Source organism: Agelaius tricolor, unplaced genomic scaffold, assembly GCF_023055355.1.
Source record: "Agelaius tricolor isolate 1412-34295 unplaced genomic scaffold, bAgeTri1.0.p SCAF_169, whole genome shotgun sequence".
Lineage (NCBI taxonomy): Eukaryota > Metazoa > Chordata > Aves > Passeriformes > Icteridae > Agelaius > Agelaius tricolor.
In genome coordinates, this window is record NW_027269429.1 from 1 (window position 1) to 12136 (window position 12136).

The following is a 12136-nucleotide window of genomic DNA, read 5'->3' on the forward strand; positions in this document are numbered from 1 at the left end:
GGGGAGGGGGATTTGGGGAATTTGGGGAGGGGGATTTGGGGTGGGAAATGGGGAATTTGGGGAGGGGGATTTGGGTGGGAAATGGGGAATTTGGGATGGGGGATTTGAGGAGGGGGATTTGGGTAGAAAAGGGGGGTTTGGAGAGGGGGAATTTGGGGAGGGGATTTTGGGTAGGAAATGGGTGGATTTGGGGACAAGGGGGATTTGGGGAGGGGGGGGTTTAAGGAGGGGAATTTGGGGAGGGGGATTTTGGTTGGAAAAGGGGGAATTTGGGGAGGGGGATCTGGGGCCCGAACCCGATCCTGGCGTTTCCTTCTCGGCCTCCATCTCCTCCTCCTCCTCCTCCTCGGGCTCGTGGTTCTCCAGCTGCGCCCGCCGGGCCTCCTGTGGGGGGGCAGGGGGGGCTCAGGGGGGTCCCGGGGGGGTCCTGGGGGGGTCGGGACCCCTCCCCAAATCCCCGAGCCCCACCTGTGCCTCGAGCTCCTTCTCGTTCATGTCCCGGTGCTTCACCACCAGCACCGCGTTGGTGCCCGACTGGACCCCGGCGCGCGCCCGGCGCTTGCTCAGCCGCACCCTGGGGGCACGGCGGGGTCAGGGGGCGCCCCCAGATCCCCGGGGGACCCCCAGGGACACCCCAAAATCCCGAGGGACCCCCAGGATAACCCAAGACCCCTCTGAACCCCAACCAATGCCCCAAGTCCCCCCTCAATTCCCCCCCGTCCCTCCCAGTTTATCCCAATCCCCTCCCAGTCCCAGTTTATCCCAGTTTATCCCAGTCCCTCCCAGTTCCCCCAGGTTATCCCAGTTCCCCCCAATCCCCTCCCATCCCCTCCCAGTCCCCCCAGTCCCAGTTTATCCCAGTTTACCCCCGTTTATCCCAGTTTATCCCAGTTCCCCCCAGTTTATCCCAGTTTATCCCAGTCCCCCCAGTCCCATTTTAACCCAGTTTATTCCAATCCCCTCCCAGTTTCCCCAGTTTATCCCAGTCCCTCCAGTCCCAGTTTATCCTAGTTTATCCCAGTTTATCCCATTTTATCCCAGTCTCCCCATTTTATCCCAGTTCCCCCCAGTCCCCCCCAGTTTATCCAAGTTTCCCCAGTCCCATTTTATCCCAGTTTATCCCAGTTCCCCGCAGTTTATCCCATTTTATCCCAGTCCCCCCCAGTTTATCCCAGTTCCCCGCAGTTTATCCCAGTTTATCCCAGTTCCCCCAGTTTATCCCAGTTCCCCCAGTTCCCCCAGTCCCAGTTTATCCCAGTTCTCCCCAGTTCCCCCCAGTTTATCCCAATCCCCTCCCAGTTCCCCCCAGTTTATCCCAGTTTACCCCAGTTTCCCCAGTTCCTCCCAGTCCCATTTTATCCCAGTTTATCCCAGTTCTCCCCAGTTCCCCCCAGTTTATCCCAATCCCCTCCCAGTCCCCCCAGTTCCCCGGTCCCATTTTATCCCATTTTATCCCAGTTTATCCCAGTATATCCGAGTTTATCCCAGTTCCCCCCAGTTCCTCCCAGTCCCCCCGGTCCCACCGTGTCTCCAGCTCGTTGTAGTAGACGCCGTCGCCCTCGCGGAAGATGAAGAAATAATTCTCCTCGTAGCCCTTGCTGGCCTTGTTCTTCACGTTCCAGTTGTACTCCCGGGCGATCTTGTAGTCATACCTGGGGGGACGGGGGGGCCCCAAAAATAAAACCCCAAAAACCCCCAAAAATCCCCCAAAAATCCCGGGGTTCTGCCCCAAAACCTCCCGGAGCTTTGGGTTCGTTCTTTGCAAGGATTTGGGACCCCAAAACTGCCCCCAAACCCCCCAAGGGGACCCCCAAATCCCAAAGACCCCCCCAAAACCCCAATTCCTCCCCAATTTCCCCCGGGGTTCTCTGCCCATTTTTCATTTCCCAGGAATCCCCCGAGCCTCAAACCCCCCCCAATATTTTTCTATTATTTCCTTTAAGTTCTGGGGACCCCTGCCCGGTTTTGGGGACCCCTGCCCGGTTCTGGGGACCCCTGCCCGGTTTTTGGGGTGCCCTACACGTCCTCGGGGGCGTAGTCCACGTCCTCCTCCTGGTCCCGCTTGCGCTTCCTCAGCGTCTCCTCCACGGGCAGGAAATAGGCCACGAACTGGTTCCCCTCCTCGTCCATCATGCCCCTGGGAGCGGGCAAAAACAGCACAAAATCAGCCCCAAAATCACCCCAAAACCAGCCCAAAATTACCCCAAAAACACCCCAAAATCAGCCCCAACAACACCCCAAAATCAGCCCCAAAATCACAGCAAAGCCACAGTTCCCCTCCTCGTCCATCATGCCCCTGGGAGCGGGCAAAAACAGCACAAGATCAGCCCAGAATCGCCCCAAAAACACCCCAAAATCAGCCCAAAATCATCCACAAAATCAGCCCCAAAATCACCCCAAAAACACCCCAAAACCAGCACAAAAACAGCACAAAATCAGCTCAAAATTACCCAAAATCAGCCCCAAAAACACCCCAAAATCAGCCCCAAAATCACAGCAAAGCCACAGTTCCCCTCCTCGTCCATCATGCCCCTGGGAGGGGGCAAAAACAGCACAAAATCACCCCAAAAACTCCCCAGAATCAGCCCCAACAACACCCCAAAATCAGCCCCAAAATCAGCCCCAAAATCAGCTCAAAATCACCCCAAAATCAGCCCCAAAAACACCCCAAAACCAGCACAAAAACAGCCCCAAAATCAGCCACAAAATTATCCCAAAATCAGCTCAAAATTACCCCAAAATCACCACAAAATCAGCTCAAAATCACCCCAAAACCACCCCAAAATCAGCTCAAAATTACCCCAAAAACACCCCAAAATCACCCCAAAATCATCCACAAAATCAGCCCCAAAATCATGCCCAAAATCAGCCCCAAAATCAGCCCCAAAACCACCCCAAAATCAGCCCAAAATCACCCCAAAATCAGCCCAGACTGGGGTATTTTGGACCTGATCATGGCCTGGGACATCATTTCCAGATTTTGAGTGATTTTGGGTGGATTTTGGGGTGAATTTGGGGGATTTTGGGACCTGATCATGGCCTGGGACACCATCTCCAGATTTTGAGTGATTTTGGGTGGATTTTGGGGTGAATTTGGGGGATTTTGGGACCTGATCATGGCCTGGGACATCATTTCCAGCGCCGCTGCCCCTGAGGTGTCCTTGGGGGCCGGGTCGGAGTCGAAAATCACTTGGGCACAGGGGTTGATCCACATCTGGGGAGAAAAACGGGGAAAACGGGAAAAAACCAGGAAAAACGGGGAAAAAAACAAAAAAAAATGGGGGAAAATGGGAAAAAACGGGGGGAAATGGGGGAAAAAAACAGAAAAAATGAAGGAAAATGGGGGAAAATTGGAGGAAATGGGAAAAAATGGGGGGGAAAATGGAAAAAAATGGGGAAAAAACAGAAAAATGGGAAAAATGGGGAAAAAATGAGGAAAAATGGGGGGGAAAACCGGAAAAAATGGGGAAAACAGGGGAAAAAAAACCCAAGGAAAATAGGGAAAAAACAAGAAAAAAAGGTGAAAATGGGGGAAAGTGGGAAAAACGGGGTAAAACCAGAAAAAGTGGGGAAAATGAGGAAAAAAACAGGAAAAAATGGGGGGTTGGGAAGGGAGAGAGGGAAGAGGGGAAAAAATGAGGCAAGGAAAACGGGGATTTGGGGAGGGAAAATTGGATTTTGGGAGGGGAAAAAATTGGATTTTTGGGGAGGGAAAATTGGATTTTAGAGGGGTAAAATTGGATTTTAGAGGGGTAAAAATTGGATTTTGGGGGGGAATACTGGATTTTGGGGGGGAATATTGGATTTTTTGGGGGAGGGATTTGGAATTGAGGGGTTTGAAGGGGCTGGGGGGCCCCAAACCCACCTTGAAGTCGGGGAACACGGGCATCACCTCCAGGGGCGTCACCCGGGGTTTGCTGTAGTGCTGAGTGATCTGCCCGGGGAGGCCGGGGTGAGCCCCAAAAACCGCCCCAAAAAACCCCAAAACCCGCCCCAAAAAACACCAAAACCCGCCCCCAAAATACCCCAAAACCCTCCCCAAAATCACCCCCAAAACCCTCCCCAAAAAAACCCAAAACCACCTGAAAAAAATCCCAAAACCCTCCCCAAAAAACCCCAAAATCCTCCCAAAAAAAACCCCAAAACCCTCCCCAAAAAACCCCAAAACCCGCCCCAAAAAAACCCCAAAACCTTTCCCAAAAAACCCCAAAATCCTCCCCACAATCACCCCAAAACCCTCCCCAAAAAACCCCAAAACCCTTCCAGAATCACCCCCAAAACCACCTGAAAAAAACCCCAAAATCCTCCCCCAAAAAACCCCAAAACCACCTGGAAAAAAACCCCAAAACCTCCCCAATCGCACCCCAAAATCCTCCCCAAACCGACACCCAAACCACCCAAAAAAAGCCCAAAATCCTCCCCAAAGTCACCCCAAAACCACCTGAATCCCTCTCCAAAAAATCCCTAAAATCACCCCCAAAATCACCCCAAAAAAACCCAAATCCTCCTCAAACTCATCCTCAAAAAAACCCCAAAATCACCCCGAAACCATCTGAATCCTTCCCCAAAAAATCCCTAAAATCACCCTCAAACTCACCCCAAAAAAAACCCAAATCCTCCTCAAACTCATCCTCAAAAAAAGCCCAAAATCACCCTGAAAACCACCTGAATCCCTCCCAAAAAATCCCTAAAATCACCCCCAAAATCACCCCCAAAAAAAACCCAAAATCCTCCCCAAAACCACCTGAATCCCTCTCCAAAAAATCCCTAAAATCACCCCCAAAATCACCCCAAAAATCCCCCAAATCCTCCCCAAACTCGCCCCAAACCACCTGCAAACCCTCCCAAACCCACACCAATCCCTCACCAAATCAACGCCCAAAATCACCCCCAAATCCTCCCCAAACTCGCCCCAAACCCACCCTAAGCCCCTCCACAGCCCCAAACCTCCCAAATTCCCCAAACCGCCCCAAAATGCCCCAAAATGCCCCAAATCCCCACCGGTTTCTGGGCGTCCTCGAAGGTTTTCTCGATGGGCGGCGATTTGGCTGTCCCTGTCCTTGTAGATCTCCTCCTCTGTGAACTGCTGCTTCACCGAGACTCCGATCCTGCCAGGGGCCCAAATCACCCAAAACCGCCCCAAAATACCCCCAAAATATCCCCAAAATTATCCCAAAAACACCCCAAAAATATCTGCAAAATCACCCCAAAAATATCCCTAAAATCAGCCCAGCAGCACCTCCTCTGTGAACTGCTGCTTCACCGAGACTCCGATCCTGCCAGGGGCCAAAATCACCCAAAACTGCCCAAAAATTATCCCAAAAACACCCCAAAATATCTGCAAAATCACCCCAAAAATACCCCCAGAATCACCCCAAAAACACCCCCAGAATCAGCCCAGCAGCACCTCCTCTGTGAACTGCTGCTTCACCGAGACGCCGATCCTGCCAGGGGCCAAAATCACCCAAAACCACCCCAAAATATCCCAAAAACAGCCTCAAAGTCACCCCAAAATACCCCCAAAATTATCCGAAAAACACCCCCAGAATCAGCCCAAAACCACCCCAAAACCACCCAAAAAACATCCCCAAAATCACCCCAAAAATATCCCCAAAATCACCCCAAAAACATCCCCAAAATCATCCCAAAATCCATCCCCAAAATCACCCCAAAAACATCCCCAAAATCACCCCAAAAACATCCCCACAATCACCCCAAAAACATCCCCCAAATTACCCAAAATGTCCCCCAAAATCACCCCAAAACCATCCCCAAAATCACCCCGAAAACATCCCCAAAATCCCCCCAAAAATCTCCCCAAAATGACCCAAAACCATCCCCCAAAATTACCCCATCAACATCCCCAAAATCCCCCCAAAAACGCTCCCCAAAATCACCCCAAAATCAGCCCAAAAACCATCCCCAGAATCACCCCAAAACCACCCCAAAAAACATCCCCAAAATCACCCCAAGAACATCCCCAAAATCACCCCAAAAACCCTCCCAAAAAACCCCAAAAATCCCCGTAATTTCCCCAAATCCCCGTAACTTCCCCAGATGCCCCAAAATTGCCCGGATTTCCCCCAAACCCCCGAAATTGCCCGGATTTGCCCCAAACCCCCGGAATTGCCCGGATTTGCCCCAGCAGCCCCGAAATTGCCCGGATTTGCCCCAAATGCCCGAAATTGCCCGGATTTGCCCCAGATGCCCCGAAATTGCCCGGATTTGCCCCAGATGCCCCGAAATTGCCCGGATTTGCCCCAAATTTCCCCGTGGCACTGACTTGACCTCGGGTTTCTCGTTGCTGACGCCGTAGCGGTTGAACTCGGTGCTGATGTACTCGGTCTTGCGCATCCAGGGCACCACCTTGGCGTGCTGCTGCGACCTGGGCCAGAACCGAGCCAAAAATCAGCCCAGAACCGAGCCAGAACCGGGCCAGAACCGAGCCAAAATCAACCCAAAATCAACCTAGAACTGCCCCAAAGATCAGCCCCAAAACCGAGCCAGAACCGGGCCAGAACCGGGCCGGGATCAGCCCAGAGCCGAGCCAGAACCGGGCCAGAACCGGGCCAGAACCGAGCCAGAACCGGGCCAGGATCAGCCCAGAACCGAGCCAGAACCGGGCCAGAACCGAGCCAGAACCGGGCCAGGATCAGCCCAGAACCGAGCCAGAACCGGGCCAGAACCGGGCCGGGATCAGCCCAGAACCGAGCCAGAACCGGGCCAGAACCGAGCCGGGATCAGCCCAGAGCCGAGCCAGAACCGAGCCAGAACCGAGCCAGAACCGGGCCGGGATCAGCCCAGAACCGAGCCAGAACCGGGCCAGAACCGGGCCAGAACCGGGCCGGGATCAGCCCGGAGCCGAGCCAGAACCGAGCCAGAACCGGGCCAGAACCGACCCAAAATCAACCTAGAACTGCCCCAAAGATCAGCCCCAAAACCGACCCAGAACCGACCCAAAACCGAGCCAGAACCGAGCTAGAACCGAGCCAGAACCAACCCAAAACCGACCCAGAACGGAGCCAGAACCGAGCCAGAACCGACCCAAAGATCAGCCCCAAAACCGACCCAGAACTGACCCAAAACTGAGCCAGAACCGAGCCAGAACCGACCCAGAACTGCCCCAAAGATCAGCCCCAAATGGACCCAAAACCGACCCAAAACTGCCCCAAAACCGACCCAGAACTGCCCCAAAGATCAGCCCCAAAACCGACCCAAAACCGAGCCAGAACCGAGCCAGAACCGACCCAAAGATCAGCCCCAAAACTGACCCAGAACTGACCCAGAACCGACCCAAAATCACCCCCAAAACCGAGCCAGAACTGCCCCAAAAATCAGCCCCAAAACCAGCACAGAATCAGCCCAAAATCAGCCCCAAATCAGCACAGAATCACAACAAAATCAGCACAAAATCAGACCAAAATCACACCAAAATCACACCAGAATCAGCCCAAAATCAGACCAAAACTAGCAGATGGGGTTTGGGGAGCCCATTTGGGGTTTGGGGCAGGTTTGGGGGGCCCATTTGGGGTTTGGGGGGCCCATTTGGGGTTTGGGGGGCCCATTTGGGGTTTGGGGCAGGTTTGGGGGGCCCATTTGGGGTTTGGGGGGCCCATTTGGGGTTTGGGGGGCCCATTTGGGGTTTGGGGCAGGTTTGGGGGGCCCATTTGGGGTTTGGGGGGCCCATTTGGGGTTTGGGGCAGGTTTGGGGGGCCCGTTTGGGGTTTGGGGGGCCCATTTGGGGTTTGGGGCAGGTTTGGGGGGCCCATTTGGGGTTTGGGGAGCCCATTTGGGGTTTGGGGGGCCCATTTGGGGGTTTGGGGGTGCCCATTTGGGGTTTGGGGGTCCCCATTTGGGGTTTGGGGTCACCTCTTGGAGCTGGTGGGTGCCTGGATCTCCTCCTCCAGCAGCTTCTCATCCGCGGGGTCCAGGAGCACTGGGGGAAACGGGGGAAATCGCCCCAAAATGGGATCAGACTGTGGGGTTTGGGGGAAATCACCCAAAAATGGGGCCAGACCGTGGGGTTTGGGGGGAATCACCCCAAATTGGGGGTCAGTCTGCGGCGTTTAGGGTCAGCCTTGGGGTGGTTTTGGGGCAGCTTTTGGGTGATTTTGGGGCGGTTTTTAGGTGATTTTGGGGCGGGTTTTGGGGCAGTTTTTGGGTGATTTTGGGGCGGTTTTTGGGGCAGCTTTGAGAGCAGTTTTTGGGTGATTTTGGGGCGGTTTTTGGGGCAGTTTTTAAGTGATTTTGGGGCAGTTTTTGGGGCAGTTTTTGGGGCAGTTTTTGGGGCAGTTTTTGGGTGATTTTGGGGCGGTTTTTGGGGCAGTTTTTGGGTGATTTTGGGCCATTCTGGGGTCCTTACCACCCGGGTCTATCCTGTACGTGTCAGGGTTGATGAGGTTGACGGGGGCAGTTTTTGGGTGATTTTGGGGCAGTTTTTGGGGCAGTTTTTGGGGCAGTTTTTGGGTGATTTTAGAGCGGTTTTGGGGGCAGTATTTGGGGGATTTTGAGGCAGTTTTTGTGGCAGTTTTTAGGTGATTTTGGGGCGGTTTTTGGGGCAGTTTTTGGGTGATTTTGGGGCGGTTTTTGGGGCAGTTTTTGGGGCAGTATTTGGGTGATTTTGGGGCGGTTTTTGGGGCGGTTTTTGGGTGATTTTGGGGCAGTTTTTGTGGCAGTTTTTAGGTGATTTTGGGGCGGTTTTTGGGGCGTTTTTTGGGTGATTTTGGGGAGGTTTTTGGGGCAGTTTTTGGGTGATTTTGGGGCGGTTTTTGGGGCAGTATTTGGGTGATTTTGGGGCGGTTTTTGGGTGATTTTAAGGTGGTTTTGGGGCAGTTTTGAGAGCAGTTTTTGGGTGATTTTGGGGCAGTATTTGGGTGATTTTGGGCTGTTCTGGGATCCTTACCCCCCGGGTCTATCCTGTAGGTGTCAGGGTTGATGAGGTCGATGGTGACCCCCAGGTCAGGCTCTGTCAGCAGATCGTGCTTGTGCTGCTTCTCCAGGGACGTGGCCTTGTACTGCACAAACCTGGGGACAGCACCCCAAAATCAGCCCCAAAAACAACCAAAACCCCCCCCAAAACCCACCGGGATCAGCCCCAAAACCCACTGAGATCAACCCAAATCCCACTGAAATCAGCCCAAAACCCAGCCCAAAATCAACCCTAAAACTCACCCCAAAACCAGCCCCAAAACCCACTGAAATCAACCCCAAATCCCACCATGACTGGCTCCAAAACTCACCCCAAAATCAGCCCCAAAACCCACCAGGACCCCCGGGATCCCTCAGAACCCCTCCTGAGACCCTCAGAATTCCCCGCATGCCCCCCCAAGACCCCCAGATCCCCCTGGAACCCCTCAGGATCCCCCCTAGAACCCCCAGAACCCCCCAGAACCCTCTGGGACCCCCCCAGACCCCACAGATTTCCTCTCCAGGAGCCCCAAAAGGCCCCAGAACCCCTCATGGCCCCCCAAGACCCCCCCAGAACCCCTCAGAATTCCGTACCGGCTCTGGTCGAAGGGGTACGTGATGAACTTGGGGTCGAAGGGGATGTCCGGGAGGCTGTTGCAGAACTTGACCCGACAAACGACCCCGGACCTGTGGGGGGGGTGCGGGGGGGGACTCAGGGGGTCCCCGCGGGGTGGCCCCAAAACCGCCCGAATTCACCCCAAAACCGGGCCAGGACCCCTCCCCCCCGCCCCGCTCACCTCTCGGGGAGGGTCCGGTGCGAGCTCGGCCTGCGGGGAGGGGGGGGCGCGTCATGACGTCACAGGGGATCCCCGAACGCTTTCGTGACGTCAGGGGGCACCCCGTTATTTACCCCACAGCACCGCGGGGTGACGTCACGGGGGAATCCCGTCCCACCCCCACCCCGCCGCCACCGAGGGCGCCCCCCCCCGCTCGTCACGGCGGTCACCACCGTCACGGCGGTGACGTCACGCCCCGTTACCGGTGGCCCGGTTCATCGCGCTGCGCCTGCGTCTGGATGGTGGGCGCCATCTTGGGCTGCTACTTCCGGTCCTGCGCGGCGCCTCCCGCTGGCGTCACTTCCGCCGCGCGCCGGAAGTGGCGGACAACATGGCGGCTCCTCCGCCGCCTCCGGCCGGGCCGGGCCCGGGGCCGCCCTCAGCGCCCGCGGGGCCCGGAGCGGCGGCGGGGCCCGGAGCGGGTCCGGGGCCGCCCCCGGGGGCCGCGCAGGGCCCCGCGCTGCCCGCGCAGGCCGCGACCGCGCAGGCGCAGGACTTCGATCCCGTGCAGCGCTTCCGGCTGCTGCTGCCGCAGCTGAAGGAGAGCCTGCAGGTGGGCGGGGCCTGCGTCAGGGGCGGGGCTTGCCGCCGGGAATGGGTGTGGTTTGCCGCCGGGAAAGAGTGGGTTTTGCCGCCGGGAATGGGCGGGGTTTGCCGCCTGTATTGGGCGGGGTTTGCCGCCTGTATTGGGCGGGGTTTGCCACCGGGAATGGGTGTGGTTTTCCTGAAGGGGCGTGTCTCTCCTGGGGGTGTCCCCCGGAAATTTGGGAGTCCCTGGGCCGGGACCCGGCGACTCCGGGGGCGTCCCTGTCCCCCTACCCCCCCATTGTCCCTCCCGGTGATGTCCCCACCTGGGCTGGGGGCGCTGGGGGAGCCGCGGCTCCACCCCCTGACCCCTTCATGACCCCTCTGACCCCACCGTGACCTTCCCTGTCCCACAGACCCTGATGAAGGTGGCGGCTCAGAACCTGGTGCAGAACTCCAGCATCGACAACGGGCAGTGAGTGACACCCCCCGTAACCCCCAGTGCCCTCCCAGTAACCCCCAGTCCCTCCCAGTCCCTCCCAGTGCTCCCAGTCTGACCAGTTCCCGCAGGAAGAGCACTGACGGGGCCCTGCAGCGCTTTGACAAGAGCCTGGAGGAGTTCTACGCCCTGTGCGACCAGCTGGAGCTCTGCCTGGTGAGAAACCCCCAAAATCACCCAAAATCACCCCAAAATCCCACAAACCCCCCTGTGCGACAGGCTGGAGCTCTGCCTGGTGAGAGACCCCCAAAACCCCCCTGTAACTCCCATAACCCCCCCCCAAACCCCCTCTAACTCACCCAAATCGCCCAAAACACCCCAAAATTCCCATTTTTATCCCTCTTTCCCAGCGTTTGGCCCACGAGTGCCTGGCGCAGAGCTTCGACAGCGCCAAGCACGCCCCGGCGCTGGTGCCGGCGGCGCCCAAGGCCGAGGGGGGGTCCCTGGGGGGCTCGCTGGGGGTCCCGGGGGTCCCGGGGGGCCTGGGGGGCACCGAGAGCCTGCCCTACACGCAGTACCTGCCCCTGATCAAGGCGCAGATCGCCGGCGCCAAGGACATCCACAACGCCCTGCTCGAGGGCACCAACAAGATCACGGGCAGGCTGCCCCCGCCGGGGGGGCCCTGATGGGGTTTGGGGGGTTTGGGGGGTCCTGGCCTGATTTTGGGGGGTCCTGGTGGGGTCTGGGGGGTCCTGATGGAGTTTAGGGTGGTCCTGATTGGACTTAGGGGAGTCCTAATCAGGTTTAGGGAGGGGGTCCTCATAGGATTTTGGGTGGTCTTGATAGGATTTGGGGAGTCCTGATCAGATTGTGGAGGGCCCTGATGGGATTTGGGGGAGTCTTGATGGGATTTGGGGGGCCCTGATGGGATTTGGGAGGGCCTGATAGGATTTTGGGGGGCCCGATAGGGTTTAGGGGGGTCTGATCCGATTTTGGGGGGCCCGATAGGGTTTAGGGGGCTCTGATCTGATTTTGGGGGGCTCTGATGGGATTTGGGGGATCCTGGTGGGGTTTGGGGGGGCCAAGACCCCCAGGACATCCCCAGTGTGGTGCTGAGGGTGGGAGAGGGGGGACTGAGGCAGAGGCTGGGCTGGTTTGGGGTGCTTTTGGGCGGTTTTGGGCGGTTTTGGGGTGGTTTTGGGGGAATTTGGGGGTTTTGGGACCCCAAATCCCGGGTTGAGGAGTTTCTGGGTGAACTGTTGGAATTTTGGTAAATAAACGCGAGTTTTGTGACAGTCTTCGGCTTTTTCTGTGCATGTCGTCACGGGAGGGGAGCGTGGGAAAGGGCCTGGGACAGGTTGTGATTCGCCGTGACGTCACGGCCCGCGCGAGTGACGTCACACCACACCGCAAAAAAAAAAAAAAAAAA

The 12136-nt window shown here is 56.6% G+C and overlaps 2 protein-coding genes across 2 annotated transcripts; one reads left to right on the plus strand and one right to left on the minus strand.

Moving 5' to 3' along the window:
- Positions 1-6: 6 nt before the first annotated feature.
- Positions 7-10055, minus strand: PAF1 (PAF1 homolog, Paf1/RNA polymerase II complex component; the record flags this gene model as incomplete). The annotated part of the gene is given in 14 exon segments (XM_071420879.1): positions 7-384; positions 469-574; positions 1524-1652; positions 2021-2137; positions 3111-3214; positions 3866-3934; positions 5002-5034; positions 5036-5108; positions 6284-6385; positions 7870-7936; positions 8903-9024; positions 9502-9594; positions 9705-9734; positions 9947-10055. Coding segments are annotated over 14 exon segments (1473 nt in total), but the record flags the coding sequence as incomplete, so codon positions are not given.
- A 19-nt stretch (positions 10056-10074) lies between these two features.
- On the plus strand, positions 10075-12002 carry MED29 (mediator complex subunit 29). Its single transcript, XM_071420885.1, has 4 exons — positions 10075-10296; positions 10685-10743; positions 10839-10923; positions 11118-12002. The coding sequence occupies exons 1-4, from the start codon at positions 10075-10077 to the stop codon at positions 11391-11393; spliced, it is 642 nt and encodes a 213-aa protein (XP_071276986.1). The 3' UTR covers positions 11394-12002.
- Positions 12003-12136: the final 134 nt, after the last annotated feature.

Bases quoted from the DNA above. Each gene is read 5' to 3' on its own strand.
- MED29 (XM_071420885.1), top strand. From the start codon at position 10,075: ATGGCGGCTCCTCCGCCGCCTCCGGCCGGGCCGGGCCCGGGGCCGCCC. The intron at 10,744-10,838 runs GTGAGTGACACC...CAGTTCCCGCAG, and splicing joins TCCAGCATCGACAACGGGCA to GAAGAGCACTGACGGGGCCC. The intron at 10,924-11,117 runs GTGAGAAACCCC...CCTCTTTCCCAG, and splicing joins ACCAGCTGGAGCTCTGCCTG to CGTTTGGCCCACGAGTGCCT.